At 42.9% G+C, this 17,365-nt stretch overlaps 1 protein-coding gene across 5 annotated transcripts in view; it reads left to right on the top strand.

Annotated features, from left to right (window-relative positions):
* Window positions 1-17,365, top strand: part of FAP (fibroblast activation protein alpha) — a 56,427-nt gene that overhangs the window by 968 nt on the left and 38,094 nt on the right. The window contains exons 2-9 of one of the 5 annotated variants that reach the window (XM_079977497.1): window positions 3,215-3,301; window positions 6,282-6,366; window positions 9,828-9,896; window positions 11,952-12,047; window positions 12,889-12,983; window positions 13,061-13,135; window positions 13,678-13,730; window positions 15,388-15,460. In XM_079977497.1, the coding sequence (XP_079833623.1) occupies window positions 3,215-3,301; window positions 6,282-6,366; window positions 9,828-9,896; window positions 11,952-12,047; window positions 12,889-12,983; window positions 13,061-13,135; window positions 13,678-13,730; window positions 15,388-15,460 (633 nt within the window). Of the gene's footprint in view, window positions 1-3,214; window positions 3,302-5,653; window positions 5,978-6,281; window positions 6,367-9,827; window positions 9,897-11,951; window positions 12,048-12,888; window positions 12,984-13,060; window positions 13,136-13,677; window positions 13,731-15,387; window positions 15,461-17,365 lie in introns of those variants that run through there. The other 4 variants (XM_079977498.1, XM_079977500.1, XM_079977499.1 and 1 more) reach the window with 4 other exon arrangements.

Here is a 17,365-nt window from a genome sequence, read left to right as displayed (position 1 = left end):
CCATTTGGTGACGTGCTTTGCAGAGTTCCCATAGGGATTACTAAACTAACATATATGAAGTACTTTTGAACGCCTGAAATGAGTTGTATAAATCCTACATGAACATCGAACCAGCTCCTTCCTTACGCAAGGATTGATTTCTAAACGAGGGGATATAATTTGCCTTATTTTGGCATTTAGCTGGGTAATGGAATGAGTTTTAATTCAATCGATCAATTTAGGTTGCAATCCTTCTCTGGAAGCAAGGCCCACTGAATTCAACGGGACTTCATTCAGTGTAGACACTATTAGGGCTGGAACTGTAAATCAGCAGGTATTTTCATGTTAATCAACAAAAGTCCCAATATTTCCCTCCGTAACTTTATTATTTATAATAATTAAATCTCTTTACTCCCCTATACCCGCAGGTATCAGGGCAGTTCACTATGTATGAGCAGTTGTTCACAACATATGTATGCACATGTCACAGTGTAGTGCCATTTTAAACAGGGGCCGTGTATCTTGTGTAAGAGTAGTTTCGTTTGTTTTTTAAATGCTGCTTATTAAAATAATAGAAAGTAATTTAGAATTTACTTTTCAATTGAATAGAAATTTAAGCAAAATAGTAAAAAAAGAAAAAAAGAAATAGTAATTTTAACCCCAAAAAAAGCCTGTTTAATTAGAAATGTATTTTCAATCAGAATTACTGATTTTTAATTGAGGAATCAATGAAACATTTAGCGTTATGGCAATCATTCTGTCAGTGCCATAATTTCTGCTTGCCAGATGGAATAGAACATCTCTCCCCCTCCCCACACCCTGTTCTGGAGGGTTTCTCCCAATACTTTGAGCGATTTCGGCTTGGGGGGGCGCCCTATGCGCTAGCAGAATTCTTTATGTGACTTTCCACTAGTGGGACTCATTAATTGAATCTGCCGCCAAAGGTAGGACTCAAATGCAGTCAGACTCAGAGAAGACTGACTGACATTAAAAAGAGCCTATTTGTTTCAACAGGTGTACTCTTGAGTAGGATGTGTTTATTTGCTGCCTGTTATTGAGGCAACAGCTTAGGCAGGAAACGGTACATGTGAAACTGTGTATGCACATAATTTCAATTTGGCCTTTCCTTTTTATGGCGTAAGTGAAACACGTAACACCGGAACAGACTTTTGTCAACGTGTGTTGGTTGCAAAAGCACCCTTTTGGAAGGTGCTTGCAGCTGCGCCAAGTGGCCACTGGAGCCCGCTGTAGTGCTTACCAAGTGCTGTGCAGACTCTCTGCTCATCCGCTCTCTCCAACCATATCCAGCAGGGAGAGAGGAACCTGGGAAAAGTAGAGGGATATTTCAAAGAAATCAGTAGGCTTCAGTACTGGTTCCTGATCTTGCTGTGGTGGTAACATGTACCTCTTTCTACCCCCTGTAGGGAATAGCTTGTCATTGAAATTCTACTCAGTATTGATCCAGAGTTGATTCCGACGTATAGTTAGCAGAGTAGAAACTTAAACACATTGCAGGACTCCCGAAAAATAGACCAGAGGCAATTGTATTTCATTCAGCAGAGCTTTACTGCTACTGAAGGCAAATGAGCATAATGGTCACAAATCCAATACACTCAGGATTGGCACTGTCCATAAGAAATCCAGTTGCAGCAGACTTAAACTTACAATAACTTATAATTAAGTCTAAACCTTAAACACTAAACATACTATGTACAGAACACCACACCAGAAGGAAAAGAGAGAGAAAAGACAAAGTGAAACACAGGCTCCTTCTGGCCTCTTATTATAGCATGACCTTGACCGAAGAGATAAGAGAACCAGTTTAAGCCAGCTGTACTCAGCTTCTCTGAAGGAATAACCTAAAGATCATGAACCTTCTGCTTACTTGTTTCTTTCACACTGAGAAGCTTCCAGAACCCTCTTGAATTAAGTAGAATAGGAAAGAGCTCTGCACATCGGATCAATGCAAACTGACATAGCCAGAGCTCAGTGGTATCTCCAGGCAGGCCTGGGAATGTTTCCTGTCCAAAAACCCCTAAATAGCTGCTACCAGTCAGTGTGGCCAATTCTCAGCTAGGTGGACCACTGACCTAACTCAGTGTAAGGCAACTTCCTGTGCTTCCTAACCATAATGCTACAAAATTCATACAACTTGGCTCCATCTCTGCTAGCAGGGGGATGGCGGCAGTTCCCTTACCCCAAGTTATTTGAAGGGTTTGTTTATGTTGGCTCTAGACTTCCTTTCATTCCAAAACATTCCGACTTAACAATGGAAACTTCTAACCAATGAAATGAACACAAACCACAATATGTTAAATTCCCCCAAGGATCTAGGCACCACACTTTTAACTATTGTTTACCACCATCCGGTTCTTCTAAGACTCAGGCTTTCCATACTGAACTTGTAAATCTACAGAGACTGCTAGTCCATCCAGCTCAGGTGTGAGGAACCTTTGGTCCCCCAGATGTTGCTGAACTACAACTCCCACAATCCCTGGCCAAAGCTCATTCTTTCTGGATGAGAGATAGTTCAACAACATCTGGAGAGACACCAGTTCCCCAGCCCTGGCCTATTCTTTGGGGCAGTGACTCCTTAGGAACTTGGACAGAGACCCTTCTTTCTTACAGAGACATCAGAAATTGGAGCGGGGTCCATATATGTGTAAAGCATGTCCTCGCCATGTAAGAAAAAAGAAAAGAGAAAAGAGAAAAGAAATCGTTGTAGTGCTTTCACCCAACTAAAGAAATCTTTGTCAATTAATTGTATACATTTTATTCGATCAATTGGTTAATTAAATCTGCAGAAATTTTCAAAAGAGAAAAGAATGGTTCTAAAGAAAAACCAAAATGTTTTTAGATTATGTGTCTTTGTCAGAGCAGCGACATTCTTACAAGAGTCATTCACCAGTCACTCTCACCCCAATGACTTAAGATAGCATTTTGCCAGTCACTATTTTTTATACGTACTTGTATTGCCAATAATTGTCTGTTTAATCCAGGCATCTTTGTAATCAACTAATTCTTTTACAATAGATTAATCTCAGCCACAATCACAATTCTATACCCACTTAGCTAGGAATAAATCTCACTGGACTCCATAGGACTTAACTTCTGTGTAGACATGTGTAAGTTAATGCTTTAAACACTGCAGCCTTAATTTTTTTTAACCCTCATTTGGTTTAGTGAGTTTTCTTCAACGGACGAGCAATATCTTGGTATTAATGCTTCTACCCAGCAGCACACAGGCCATTGCTGGTTTTTTGAAGCAATTGCTCCTCACCTAGAAAAGAGGATGAAGAAGCAGAAAGCCAAGACAATGGAGGTGAGCATGCTTTTTACTGATCACATGAGCAAATCACGCCACAGCTAAGTTTTCCCCCCATCACTAACTTTTTTCCCTTGGCAAGACTGCGGTTCCTTTGATTGCCACAGGGAGGCAGAAATTCAAGAAGCTGAACTTTATTAGTGTATCTCGCACTGGCATGAAATTCTACCTGTTGAATCTCTGCCATGCAGCTCTTAAAGGCATAGGAGGCTCTTCAGCAGAAAAGAAAAGAAAAAGTGATGAGCCCCATTGATCTCACGTCATACAATTCATTGAAGGCTTTCTGCCAAGATCTCCCCAAACACAGAAGCTGTCAAGGAAGAAAACTGTCTGGCCCATTCATTGTTCAAATATAAAGTGCATCCTTTAGACCAGCTTCTATCTCCAGCATCTGCTGGAGAAGATCTTGTGTTTGCTGACTGTTAGTGGGCTTGGTGGCCAGGTGTAAGCCAGCTATCCTGCTGCTATTTCACATGAAAAGTGCAACAAAGAGAAAACGGTTCCGGTGAAAAGGCAGTTGGCTTATACTCAACCTCACAAAGCTCTCCCAGTTTCTTAGCTCTGGTGTCCTTTCAGCGAAAGCTGCAAGCTGGGTGTGACAATCTTGTTAACATTTGAATGCTCTGATCCACTTCCAGTCTGAGGTCATCAGCTGAGAATGTTATTAAATGCTGTTTGGCAGACCTAACCAGAAAAGGTTGGGGCTTAAGTTTCTGTGTTCAGTATGTTGAAGGGAAGGCTAGAAATCTAGAAAGGAGGGGGACACAGTCTTTGATACACAAACAATATCAGTATTATTAACCAAGGTACCAACAGTGGAATCATACTTAGCGTGTTTCTTCAGAAGTAAATTCCACTGAATGCAATTTTCTTTCAGCTTAGTGTGCTTAGGATTATAGCATGAAGGATAGTTGGCTGCTGGCACAACTGCACAGTGCATTTAGGCCTTTTGCACAAAGCAATAAGCACAATTTCTCCATCAGTACAGTCCTGTGCATTCTAAGAGGCAAGGTGCCCCTTAATTTTTCTCCTGCTCCCTTTATACATTAAATACTATGCATGTTTTATGTAGAAGTGCTTAATGGGGTTTACGCCAAAATAAATGCATGCAGGTATGCTTGTGTGCATAGGATTGCAGGTTAAAGGTTGAAACTAGGGATGGAAGAAAGAGTCAATTCAGTTCACATTTGAAGGCAAGCCTACCAAATTTGCACTTCCTGAAATGGCACATGAGCCACTTTTCCAAATTCACACTCCCCATGACTTTTCTGTTGCAGTTCTCCAGTCAAGCAATGTGTACAAAAACACAAATACTAGAGTAAAGTGTACATGTGTATGTATCAGTGAAAATGACACACAGAGATACTTGCTGGCAGAGACGTAGCATGGGGGAGGGGCTGCCGGGGCAATGGCCCTGGGCACATTTTTCTGGGATGATCCCAACCTCGCCAAGCAGCTTGGAGCAGGTGTCGCTCCGGTGGTGGCAAGAACTGGGCTGGCGCAGCGGGCTCCATTCACCCTCCACTTCCTATGCCCTCCTGCCCCGGGCACCAGCAAACCACGCTACGCCACTGCTTGTTGGGGGTTGACAGGAGTTATAGTTCAGCAACATTTGGAAAACAGAATATGAGAGGACCGGACATGTTCAAATAACTTTCCTGCAAAAGTATCAGAATGAATGCTCAGTAAATGGGCTGTCTGCAAGAGACACCCCATCTTCACCCTTAAAGAGTCACTCCTAACAGCTGCCTTCTTCCTTTTCATAAGGAAAGCTTTGTGCCAGCAAATCGAGAAGAATGCCTGTTTAATAGCTTGCCTGGAAGAGGCAAATTGTTTCAGTTTCCTTTGAAAAAACACAGTGCTAATCAAAGAGCTGTTTGGGGTCTTTGATGAGGACATAGGAGGCTGCCTAATGGCAGGTCATATTATTTCTCCATCCAGTCCAGTATTGTCTGCTCAGGCTGACAGTGGCTCTCCTGGGGTCTTGGGCAGAAGTTTTTCACCTTGTGTGATTACCTGCTATCTTTTAATTGGAGGTGCTGGAAGTTGACCTCCTTGCATGTAAAGCATGGGCCCTACCAAAGAGCTGCAGTATAAATCACACTCATGTGTGTGTGTGTGTGTGTGTGTGTGTGTGTGTGCGTGTGTGTGTGCGCGCATATACAAAACCCCCAACTATATTTACATATGTAGATCCACAGATTCTCCACTTCTTCCTTAACTTGTTGCTGTATTATGAGTGCATCATCTTGCTTTTGAAAACGTTTCCTACTTCAAGTATTGCCAAAACGCACTGTAAATACCTCTCAGGGTGAAACAGCACATCTCCAATCTGCTGTTGAGTCACAGGACCCACAAACTCTTCATGTAAGCATCGTTAAGTTATGGTTTACATGAACGGCACTGATACAGCCAAAGGCCCGCTGCAGCCACCCACAGTTCATTTCAGGGCTGAGAACGCCCTCAAAAATCTGTTTCCTATTTTATGGAAAAACCTCTGAAATTTGGCATGGATTTTGAAAGCACATAAAGAAAACTGTCTGAGGCTTGGCCTCCGTTTGAGAAAGCTGACGCTGCTTTTGCAAACTGCTCTCGGAGATCCAGTGACCGGCATCCAGAAGAGGGAAGGAGAACTAAAAAATCTTCCTTAAGAGAACAAGCGGGAGAATGAAGGTCTGTAAAAAATAATAAAGTGATACATAAATAGGTCTGGATTTTGGAGGGCTTTGAAAACTTTTTGTTCTGTTGCTCGGCTGTGAGAAAATATCAGAGGCAGAAGGCACGCTCTCAATAGGAAAAAGAAACTGGAAAAGCATATGGCTCGAGACATACTTGAAGGAGACTTCAGCTGTTGGCATACAATATGCTGCTGAAATCCTATAGTTTTGCTTTGGGGGGAGGGGAATGGACTATAACAAAAGTCTTGAGAAGTGTCATTTAGGGAAGACTTGAATTGTAACTGATTTCTATTCTACAGATCCAGCTGAAAATCTTAGTTGGAGTGATCTCATGTCTTTTCCTGTCTTTGTTCATTATGTGTGCTGTATTAATTCCTCCGAAAGGTAAGAATTTTCATTCCTGGAAAATACAAAATCCTATGTCTGCAGGCAGAATTATTTTCGGTAGCACTTAACATGCATGTAACTTTGAGTAAGTTTGCACCCTAGCTTTTCTTTCTTTCTTTTTAAGCTACAGCTAACTAGTTTAATAATAGGGGGGAAATCCATTTGCTGTCTTCTTGCCAGCGCTACTGTGGGTTACCTAAGGTATAGGGATTTGGGGCTGCCATTATCTATACCCTGGAAAAATACAGATGCCTGCATGTGTCGATGCAAGGAATCTTTTCAAGTGAAAAGTCTAGTTGCATTGCCATTGGTGCGCATCACTGGTAATACATTTTGACAAGGCTACAAACAGTGTTTTGAACGGCCATCTACCTGTTAGCATGCATTTCCGAACTCATGACATTTATGGCTTGTTTTCCTCCTATCTGTTGCTTTGGATCGGGTTACTGATAATGCTGGGTACATACAATGTGCAAGCACTTGAGTCTGATAGGATTTACTTAAGGGATCTGGCATCTTCCTGTATGTACACGTGAAGTCAGGCCTATCCAACAGTCACTCAGAGATTCAACATTAGTCATGCTCAGCTTATACACACCAAAATGAATGTTCCTAAGTCAACTGATCTTAACTAATGAGTGACAGATACCACCCCATGACTGTCGTAACAGAAAGCCTCTCAAAAATAGAAAAGAAAAAGCTCATCCTACTCATATTTTTTTAAAAAAGAAAAGAATCAATGTTTCCTTTCTTTCATCAGGGTAAAATGATGGGAATGTGTATCAGTTATTTTTGTTGCTGTGCATATTGTGCGGGGAGGGAAGTCCATCCTCCATTAGTTCTATGTTTATATAAAACAGAAAATATCCTCTATTAATTCTGTGTGTGGTAGAAAACCAATTGTTCAGCAAATCTTAAATGCTACCTTCAACAGCTTTACCAAAAGGCCCCTTAAGCTACTATGGATGACAGCAGACTTAACAGCTGAGAGATACTTAGCCTGAACTTTTGACAGGCAAAGCATATGAAAAACAGGGCAGATATTAATGAATTTTATTGCTGATGGGAGGCTAACATTTTACAGGGTATAAAACGTTCATAGCTAGTAATCTTGACAGCCATTTATTTCTACTAGCAGTAGACAGCTTTTGGCACTTGGGTGCATATTTTTAGGGCTCACCTTATGTCAGTGATTGTGAGTTGTTTCAAACTGCTTTTAATATTAGATTTTAAACTGCTTTTAATATGATATTTTAACATAACCAGCCCTGAGACCTTAGGATGAAAGGGAGGTGAGGTAATTAATAATGATAATATGATTAATATTTTATCTCTGTAGTCAGCTGGGACTTAATTAGACTGGCCTTCATCTGTGCTTAACCCCAGTAACCTTGTATTCAGAACAGATAACACAAGAGACAAGACTGCCTTGAACACATACAAAATGCCTCTCCCTTCACAATGAAGAACTATTCCTGCATAATATATCTAAGGATTGGGAATAAGAGATTCCAGGACAAGAAGTTCCAGCTTAAGCTTAGGGGCAACATCTGTCTTCAGACAGCTTCTGTCCTTAGGCCCTTTTTCTCAGCCAAGTGGACCCTTTGCCTCAGGCCTCAAAGCTGGACCATTGTGAAGTCAAAGTCAAAGTTTATTTGTTGTTGCGACCATCCTAGTCAATCCAAGCGACCATTGTGAACATTTCTGGTGCTGACTTCCCTCAGCAAACAGAATGTTCATGAACATTCCATGATACCACAACAATTCATCCAGTGTGTAGGCAGGTACTAGAGCAGGAATGGGGCATCTCAGCCGCCCCTCCCCCCCCGGTGGGCTGAATGTGGGCCTCCAAACCTCTTCACCAGGCTCTACATCAGACCACTGCCCTCACCAGGCACCTCAAGTGCTTTTGTCTGGCTGGAATGTGTCACTGAACTGCGATAATGTTTCTTTCTTGCCAGGATGAGCAAAAGAGAGAAGTGTCTGTAGAAATCTCTGATTGCTGTGAGGAACATCTGTTGCTTCACCTGCTCTACCCTCTGGTCCCACTTCACCGCTAGCAGGTGGTTCTCAGAAGGTTGACCATAAGGGAGTGTGGTCTTCAGGTTGAAAAAGATTCCTCACCCCTGTACGCGATGATCCGCTACAGCCACCACCATGTCCTTCAGTACATTGCAATATAGATTATATCGCAAATATGCTGTCAGTCCTGAAGAAAAATATGAGCCCTGCAAGAGTCAGATGAAGACCATGTAGCCCTCCAGATGTTGATAGTCTCCAGCTGCCATCAGCCCCAGCCAGAATGAGCAATGGTGAAGACAGGTGGAAGTTTTAGCTCAACAACATCTGGAGGGTCATAGGCTCCCCAGCCCTGAGCTGCATAAATAGGTGACAAATGTCCTGTGAATAGACCTTATAACAATGAATCATGTAAGTTCCTAATACTGTGGAGTAACTTTTAGGCATTCTGGTAGAATTGCTGACAGTAGCATTTAAGATCCCCACTGCCCTCGCACCCAAATGGCATTGTCAAATATCCTTTATACCAGAAATACTATTAATAGCAGGTGTTTTATGTTAATTCTATGCTCGCAATAGACATTTTTAAAAGTTTTTTTCTCCTGGAATGTGTGCAGCGAGTCATAAGATTCCTTTCACTTTATGCTGATTAAAATGACACCCTTGTGTTTTAATGAACTGTAGTGTAAGCTTTTTATCCTTGGCTTTTTTGAAGCTCTCAATTAGAAACTGCCATCTGATGGGAGACGAGCTTCTTCCTCTTTCATGAACATTTATTTTGAAAGATTATTGCTAACTCAGTATTTGCTATGATAGTGATTATTCGTGTGCCTAGACTGGCCTTCGGGTTTATTTATCTTGACAGCTTTCTTCTGCATTTGCGCTGGCGAGGAACAGTGTCAACAGTAGAAGTGACATGTGTGTTCTAGAGTAACTAATAGTTACATAGAAGAAGAAGAAAAACAAGCATTATCTTTCCTTTTCCTTTTTAAATATTGATCTGTTAAAGTAAACGTGGTGATATGTTTCATCAGGAGTCTGAGTATATGACCTTGAGGGAAGTCCCTAAGTGAGGGAGTTATGGAGGAGCAAGTATCACCAGATACAACGACCAGATATGTTTCTCCTCTGAGCACCTACTGAAATGGTGGTCATCTCAAATCTCCTTATTTACTTCAGCGTCACAAAGTTTTTGAAAATTGATTTGAACACCTAGCTACGGAAAACAAGATATTTGTTTCTGAGAAACTGCTTGCTCAGAAACAACTTAAGGCTTGTGGTAGGTATTGTTCTAACTAGGCCAGGTTAAAAACAGACACATTTTGCAAAGATGTGCTAGCTTTCTGTTTAGCTGACTTAGAGGGACAGACTGAGCTCAGACGTTCTGCTAGCAGAAGCCAGTGCAAAGACTCCTGCTAATGCAACAATGCTTTCCCCAGGACCAGCCCAAGACATTTTGGCAACTGAGGCGAACGACAAAATGCCCCCTGCCCAACAGGGAACAAGGGGTGAGTGAAGTATACATCAGGAACAAGCGAAGAATAAAGATCTACATCAACAGGAAGCTGGGGGAGGAATCAAATCAATCTTACCCAATGCTTGAAGTAGGAATCAAAGGCCTTTGTGAAGGGGGAGGGAGCGAAGATGCCTGATCTGAATCATTCTGGGTGGGTGCAGAGCCTAGGAGACCCCCTTTCCTCCCTAAGGTGGGGGAAGGCTAGCAGTGCCTCTCGTTCTCCAAGAGGCTGCTATAGAGGCGGCATGGGGGGGGGGAGCTGCCAAGGGGCAGCAGATTCAGCCTCCAGTTAGTGTGGTGCAGCCATTGCTGGCACTGCTCCAGTGGGCAATACATTCCTTGCAGGCTAGATCTGCTGCCCCTGTAGATCCTGCCACCCAAGGCAGTCGCCTCACCTTCCCTCATGGGTGGGCCAGCCGTGCATTACTTCCACTGCTCCCCTTACTTACCCCCCCATGCCTCCCAGCCCCAGATCTGCTCTGGACGGTCAGGGGAACCCCCAGAACAGCACCCAGGGGGTAGGAGAGGGGAGATCGTTCTGTTGGTCAAACAGAAATGCTTGCGCTGATGGAACGATCTCCTTGGCACTAACCAGAATTCCAGGGATTACTGTCTGATGAATCAATTTAAAACACACACAAACACACAAGTATGTAAAATCATTTGTGGGTAAATCAAGGACAGAAATGCAACAGGAAACAATTGCAAAGTTAGCATTTGCAGGAAACACTCGTATGAGGCTTGTACAACTGTGTTTTTCAGCTGTTCTCTTTCTAATCCTTCATAAGTATGTTACAGTAAATGTGTTCCACGTAGGGAAACCAAGATGGAATGGCATGTTGACTCTTTGATCTGAGCCAACAGAGCTTAATGACAATATATTATGATGAATGCCTAAAATTGGTGAATTTCTGCAGTCTGAATTTTACTCCAAAATAATTTTTGTGAATTTCATTCACTCATTTCATTCATTCACTCATTTCATTTGATTTCATTTCATTCCCCCCTCCTCTTTTGGGATGCCCCCTTCATTGCCAGCAGTTTCATTTAGGTGGTTGTTCAGTGTCAGCATTTATTGGCATACGCCTGAAATTTTTGGACATTCGCAAAATTAGTCTTGGATTGTTAAAGTCTGCCAAGTTTTGGCCGTTCACATGAACGTGTTTTTAAAATAAATACAGTTTGAGAAATACAGCTAGGGCTGCCATACACCCAGAATTTCCCAGACATAGCAAGGATTCATCCATCAAAAATGATGTCCTGGCAGAATTTTCAAAAAGCAGGGGGAAATGTCTGAGAAAACACATGCATATGGCAACCCATATAGGAGTGCTGATTTAGGGGTGATTTTCCAAAAACAAAAAATTTTAACAGGGGGAACCTACTTCTTTTTTAGATTTTCCAAAGAAGTGCAACAACTTTGTCCCCCCCCCCCAAGAGAAAAGCTCAACAAATTTGAAAAAAAGGCTAAAAATCTTTTGAGTCCAGATTTTCACTTTTTGAAATATGGCAACCCTAAATACACTGAAGAACACAGGGAAGGGACCAGTGATTCTAAAACCTAGGACAGAGAGCTTTATTGAACATAGCCCACCTATGTTTGATATGAATGGAAAATGTTGTTTCATTGTTAATTCATTACATGGACTAGTTCAGCTGTGCTGACTGGGGCTGATGGGCACCAGATTGGAGGAGGCTGGAGTGTACCTGCTTAGTTCATGACATAACAAGTGGAATTGACATGTGGGTGTTCCCAGTTATCACTCAAAATGAAAACTGACATTCTTCAGAGACATAGAAAACCAGATTCCTGCTGGTCTGAGGAAGACATCTTTCATGTGAAACGAAGGGTTAGTGCAGTTCACCCAGCCTGGTACTTTTCAGCGTGGTTATAAGCGGAAGGGTATGTGTCATATCATCCTACCAGGTCTACAACCTCCCAAACACTCAGATTAGTGGCCAATTCAAAGGAATAAAATTCTAGAAACCATTTGTGCCTCTTGGGTGTGTTGTTATTAAATCTCTCATTCCTGTTCTGTTTTTAAAGTTCGAAACAAAGGAAGCAATCCTAGACCTTTAACATTAAAAGAATATCTGGATGGAGACTTCAGTTACAAAACAATTTCTCCTTACTGGATTTCGGGTAAGGGACGGCATGATTTGTGGTTCATTGAGTATGTGGTGCTGAAACATCATTTTGGATTATTTTTTTAAAAACAAACAAACTACAAAGCTTGTGTACATTGATGCTTTTGTTTTTGTTTTATGTCTTTTATGGGGGGTATTTTGTTTTTAAATGCTTTAAGCTGCCCTGAGAAACGTAAATGCATTGGAAGTATGGGATATGTGGTTTCTAGAACGAAAAAGTAAGTGCAGCTAAAATGTTCAAGGAATGGGAAAGGGTGAGATGTATGGGGTTTCATTGTGCCATGTAAGTGCCTTGATATTAACTAGTAATTGCAGACTGAGACCAATAGGATTTGCAGAAAATAGGGTGGCAGAAAAAGGGCAGGAAAGAAGGGGGTGGCAGAAAGCGTGAAAGAAAAGAGCAGAGCAGAGAGAGACAGACAGAAAGAGAGAGAGAGGGAGGGAGGTGGCAGAAAGAGAAAGTCTCTGCTGTTTCTGTAAAGCAAGCATAATATAGAACCCAGCAGTATAAATTGTGCATCGTCTAATCTCTGCCCCTATCTCAGGCTGCGTAATGCCATACACATGACTTCCCCAAAGAATCCTGGGAAATGTAGTTTACCCCCCTCATAACTGCAGTCCCCTGCATCCTTAACAAACTACAGTTCCCAGGATTTGAGCTACCTGAGATGGCTCCATCTCCCCCTGCCTCCACAACCTGAATTACAGCATCAAAGTATTGTTATTTTACATCCATTTCCAATGTCATTTGCTGTAACAGTTGCTGTAGTGAGATGACATTTGTAACCAACCTTATTGTAATCATTCAAGCTTTGTTTTTCCTCCTCCCTCCTAAGGAAATGAATATCTTCATCAGTTCCCAGAAGATGATATAATTCTTTACAATGTTGAATATGGGCAGTCACACACACTCCTGTCTAAAAGTGTACTTGTACGTATTACTGTAATTTTAAAAATTGATCAAAGGGCCATGCTTTGGCTTCTAATTCATATCTTTAAATCTTTTAGAAAAAAGTCAATGCCACAAACTATATACTGTCAGCTGACCAGAATTTCATGCTGTTGGAAAGCAACTACTCTAAGGTAAAATGTTTTTCAGCTGAGATTTGTGGGCGGGATCCAGTGCACTTGTTATGTTTGTGTAACTCCCTGTTTTTAGTGAACATTGGTCACGTTGTTAGTGAATGATAGAACTACCCCCCTCCACCTATGTGGTCCCCATGTCCTCCCCAAATCTGCTCCATAGGTTTCAGGGAAATTCGCTCTGGCCACACGAAATGCGAAAAAACTTTGCCCATAGGTTGCCTGAGTCTCATGGTGGGTCTCAGGGATGTGCGCTGTAGATGTCAACACACTCTACTTGGCTGAACAACCTGTGTAATTATTGTCCCTTATACTTTCTGGAAGCTAACCCACTATCACCACCAGGAAACATTTCCAGCAACTTCTGCAAGGTGGGCTATGTTGTGATAACTGGTGCTAGGACAGTGCCATTATCAAGGTTTGCAGAGCTTTCATAAAGTGAAACTGTCTTCTGTTAAAAAAGTGTTGGGAGGAATACTGTATGTTACTATGTTTTGGCTGTAATAACTAATCATGTTATGTCTCTGTTGTAACTTTTTCAGCTCTGGAGGTACTCCTATACAGCATCCTATCACATTTATGATCTTGGAAACAGGTAAGACTGAAAAGGTTTTCTTTTATACTGACCCATGAGTCAATCTGTTCCGTGTTTGCTCTTGGTCTTCTGTTTGGGCTCCTTTAAGGCATACTTTTTTTCCTCTTAGGAGAACAGTGATGGCCACCAACTTGGGGGGGCTTGAAAAAAACAAAATCAGAGAGGATAAGGCTGTCAATGGCCACCAGACACAGTGGCTATGCTCTGCCTCCACTGTCATCATCATTTATTATTTATACCCTGCCCATCTGCCTGGGTTTCCCCAGCCACTCTGGGTGGCTTCCAATAAAACACTAAAATACAATAACCTATTAAACATTAAAAGCTTCCCTAAACAGGGCTGCCTTCAGATGTCTTCTAAAAGTCTGGTAGTTGTTCCACAGAGCAGGTGCCACTACCGAGAAGGCCCTCTGCCTGGTTCCCTGTAACTTGGCTTCTCTCAGTGAGGGAACCGCCAGAAGGCCCTCGGCACTGGACCTCAGTGTCCGGGCAGAACGATGGAGGTGGAGACGCTCCTTCAGGTATACCGGTCAGAGATAGCAATGCTTCTGAATTCCTGTTGCTGGAATCCACAGGAAGGAAGAGTGTGTTCTTGTGCTCAGGTCCTGCTTGAGGGCAGTGGTGCCAACTTGGCCCCCAGATTGTGGGTGTCCAGCGGCACATGCGGCGTGATGTCATGACATCACTTGGGCCATTGTGTGTGCATGCTGCTTGGCCTCCACCCACCGCCGCCACCCACTGCCTTGCCTCCTCTGGCTCTCCGGTGCAGCAGCAACTGGGCCAGGGCCTCTGCCTCTGCCATGGGGCCTCTGTTAGGGCTTGCCACAGATATGTTTGGGAATATTGGGAATTTTGTGGGTGCTGAGGCCCCCCAGGCCCCCCTGAGTTGGCGCCTATGCCTGAGGGGTCCCTTATGGTTGACAACTGTGAGAACAAGGAGCTAGAGTAGATCAGCCACTGCTCTCCTTATGTTCTTCTATTAGTTAGGCTAGCTAATGGGCACATTGTTTCCAGTGACGTAGCTAAATTATCTGCTTCTAAATGGCTATATCCAATGCTGCACATAGCAAATTCTGCTCACGCAATGGGACTTCCCCTTCCTCTCTTCTCCCTACATGCCCTCTGGAGCAGAATCTAAAGGTGTACAGGGAAGGGGAGAGGAAAGTTCTGTTGCACAAGCAGAAGTCTACTGCACTCGCGGAACTCCACCGCAGGATATGACCCAAATACTCTCGGCGTGTGCAGTTTTTAGGCTCCCTTAAATCACAGCACCGCCATGACTATAGGAATACAGTACAATGGGGCTTGCCTCTGCTGCCCAGAAGCTAAACACATTGACTTGGGAATAAGCTCAGTCAAATTGTTGAAAAAGAGAGTCAACATATTATAAAGTAAAAAATAATAAAATGAGTATCTGTAAACATGTACATGCCTAGATGGCTGCCCCCAACTATAACAAGAAATTAAATAAGAAAAGAAGCACCGGCGTTGGTGGGCTCCATTGTGTCCATGCCCACCTAGGTGCTCACGAGGGTCCTTTTGATTTGCTGCTGACCCTACTTTGGGGGTTCTTTTGGGGAAGCCAAGGGCTTTACATGAAATCTGACCTTGAAATACCGAGCTTGCCTTTGCATCTTTCATTTCTTTCCCTTTGCAGTGCTTTTGTCAAAGGACACGAGCTTCCACATGACATTCAGTATATAGCCTGGTCACCTGTTGGACACAAATTGGTCAGTAAGCTCACGAAGTGTGAAAATAACGCTTCTATTTTTATGAGATTCGTTTGCCTTTAGTGTTTGCACAGGCATCGTTTTTGCAGGCCTTCTTATCTCTCCTTATCAACTGTGCTTTAGAATATTGACTCTTAAAAAGATAAACACTCCACGGCTGACTGGAACTGTGGATGGCTTAGCACAGAGCCCTGACAATTGTTGGACCACTTTGTCTTCTCCGAAAACTAGACAAACCCAAGGTACAGGGACCAGGGTGTTAGGGTCTCTTCATTTGCTGTTTACCCAAAGACTGTAGTTTCTGACCCTCTTCTGTCTGCCCAGATGCAAAGAGAGCACTACTGCCTCACTGCAGTTCATTTCCCCATTCTTGGGGTTCATATTTCTTCTGTACCACCATGAACCTCTAACCCACCCTCCCTACTGAGAAAAGCATCAGAAAGGGTGGATTAAGGATTGTGAAGCTAGAGTGAGGAGCGTGCCCTCTGCTGGGAGGACCGAGCCCTTAAGATTCATTGCTTGTGGCCTCCCAAAAACATGGGCATGAATCAGGTCCCTTGTTATGTACCCTCTCAGCTCTATTAGCTGCAAGTCAGTTTCTGCATGCTTTGGCACTGAGAGCTGCCCTGTTCCACAAAAACCTAGAGAAGGGCCCCTATTTGTGCCCTATTTCTCCAGGACAATATACAAAGTAATAGGGAGGATGAGGCTGCTGGTGGCTATTAGCCATGATGGCGATGTTCTCCCTCCACTAATCCATGGCAAAATGCCTCTGAATACTGAATTCCAGCAGCGATCTGGTAGGCTGCTATGAGGACAAAATGCTGGACTAGCTGGACCTTTGGAATGGTTCAACCCCCTGGGTTCTTACAAGATCAGGCCGTGTATAAATGCAGCAAATAATAAATAAATAAATATATGGCCATTGTGTTTTATGCAGACAACAAATCTGTGAGATCAGGTAGGCTTGAGGCTACCAGCTGTGCTTTAAGGCTTAGCAAGGACTTGAACCCAGATTTTCCTAGTCCACTGGCAATATTGTATGGACTCAAGCATACTAGCTTTGCCCCTCCAGAAGCTGCTGGGCTTCAATTCCCACCACTGAACAGGTTTCCAATTGTTTAAAAATGTTTTAAATATGCTTTTGGTTTATCTTTCCGCTCTGTTGTCTTACCACATAGGTGTTTGCTGCCCTGGGCTTCTGTGAGAGGAAGGGCAGGAAAGAAAGTTGAATAGTAGGGTGGTATCCATTGCTACTCAGGGGAGACCCATTGAAAATAACAGACATGGCCAACTTGGGTGCATTCATTTAAACAGGCCTATGCTGAGTAAAATTTAGCTGGATACAACCATTCTTATTCATCATCCCCAGCCAGCATAGTCACTAGTTAGGGATGGTTGAATATGCAGTCCAGCAATAGGTTCTTCATTGCTGATATAATAATAATAATAATAATAATAATAATAATAATAATACATTTTATTTATATCCCGCCCTCCCCAGCTGAAGCTGGGCTCAGGGCGGCTAACAACACTAAAACAGTGCAACATTATAAAAACATTATAAAAATTAATTAAAATAAAAATTGATGGCAACCATAAACTAAAGTTTTGTAAAGATTGCCAAAGGAGGGAGTCAGGCTGCGCCCTGACCAAAGGCCTAGTGGAACAGCTCTGTCTTGCAGGCCCTGCGGAAAGATGTCAAGTCCTGCAGGGCCCTTGTCTCTTGTGACAGAGCGTTCCAGCAGGTTGGAGCCGCAGCCGAAAAAGCCCTGGCTCTAGTTGAGGCCAGCCTAACCTCTCTGTGGCCTTGGACCTTCAAGATGTTTTTATTTGAAGACCATAAGTTCCTCTGTGGGGCATACCAGGAGAGGCGGTCCCGTAGGTACGAGGGTCCATATAGGG

Source organism: Podarcis cretensis (genome assembly GCF_951804945.1).
Source record: "Podarcis cretensis genome assembly, chromosome: 1".
In the NCBI taxonomy this organism is placed as follows: Eukaryota; Metazoa; Chordata; class Lepidosauria; order Squamata; family Lacertidae; genus Podarcis; species Podarcis cretensis.
This window is presented reverse-complemented; position numbering and strand designations above follow the sequence as displayed.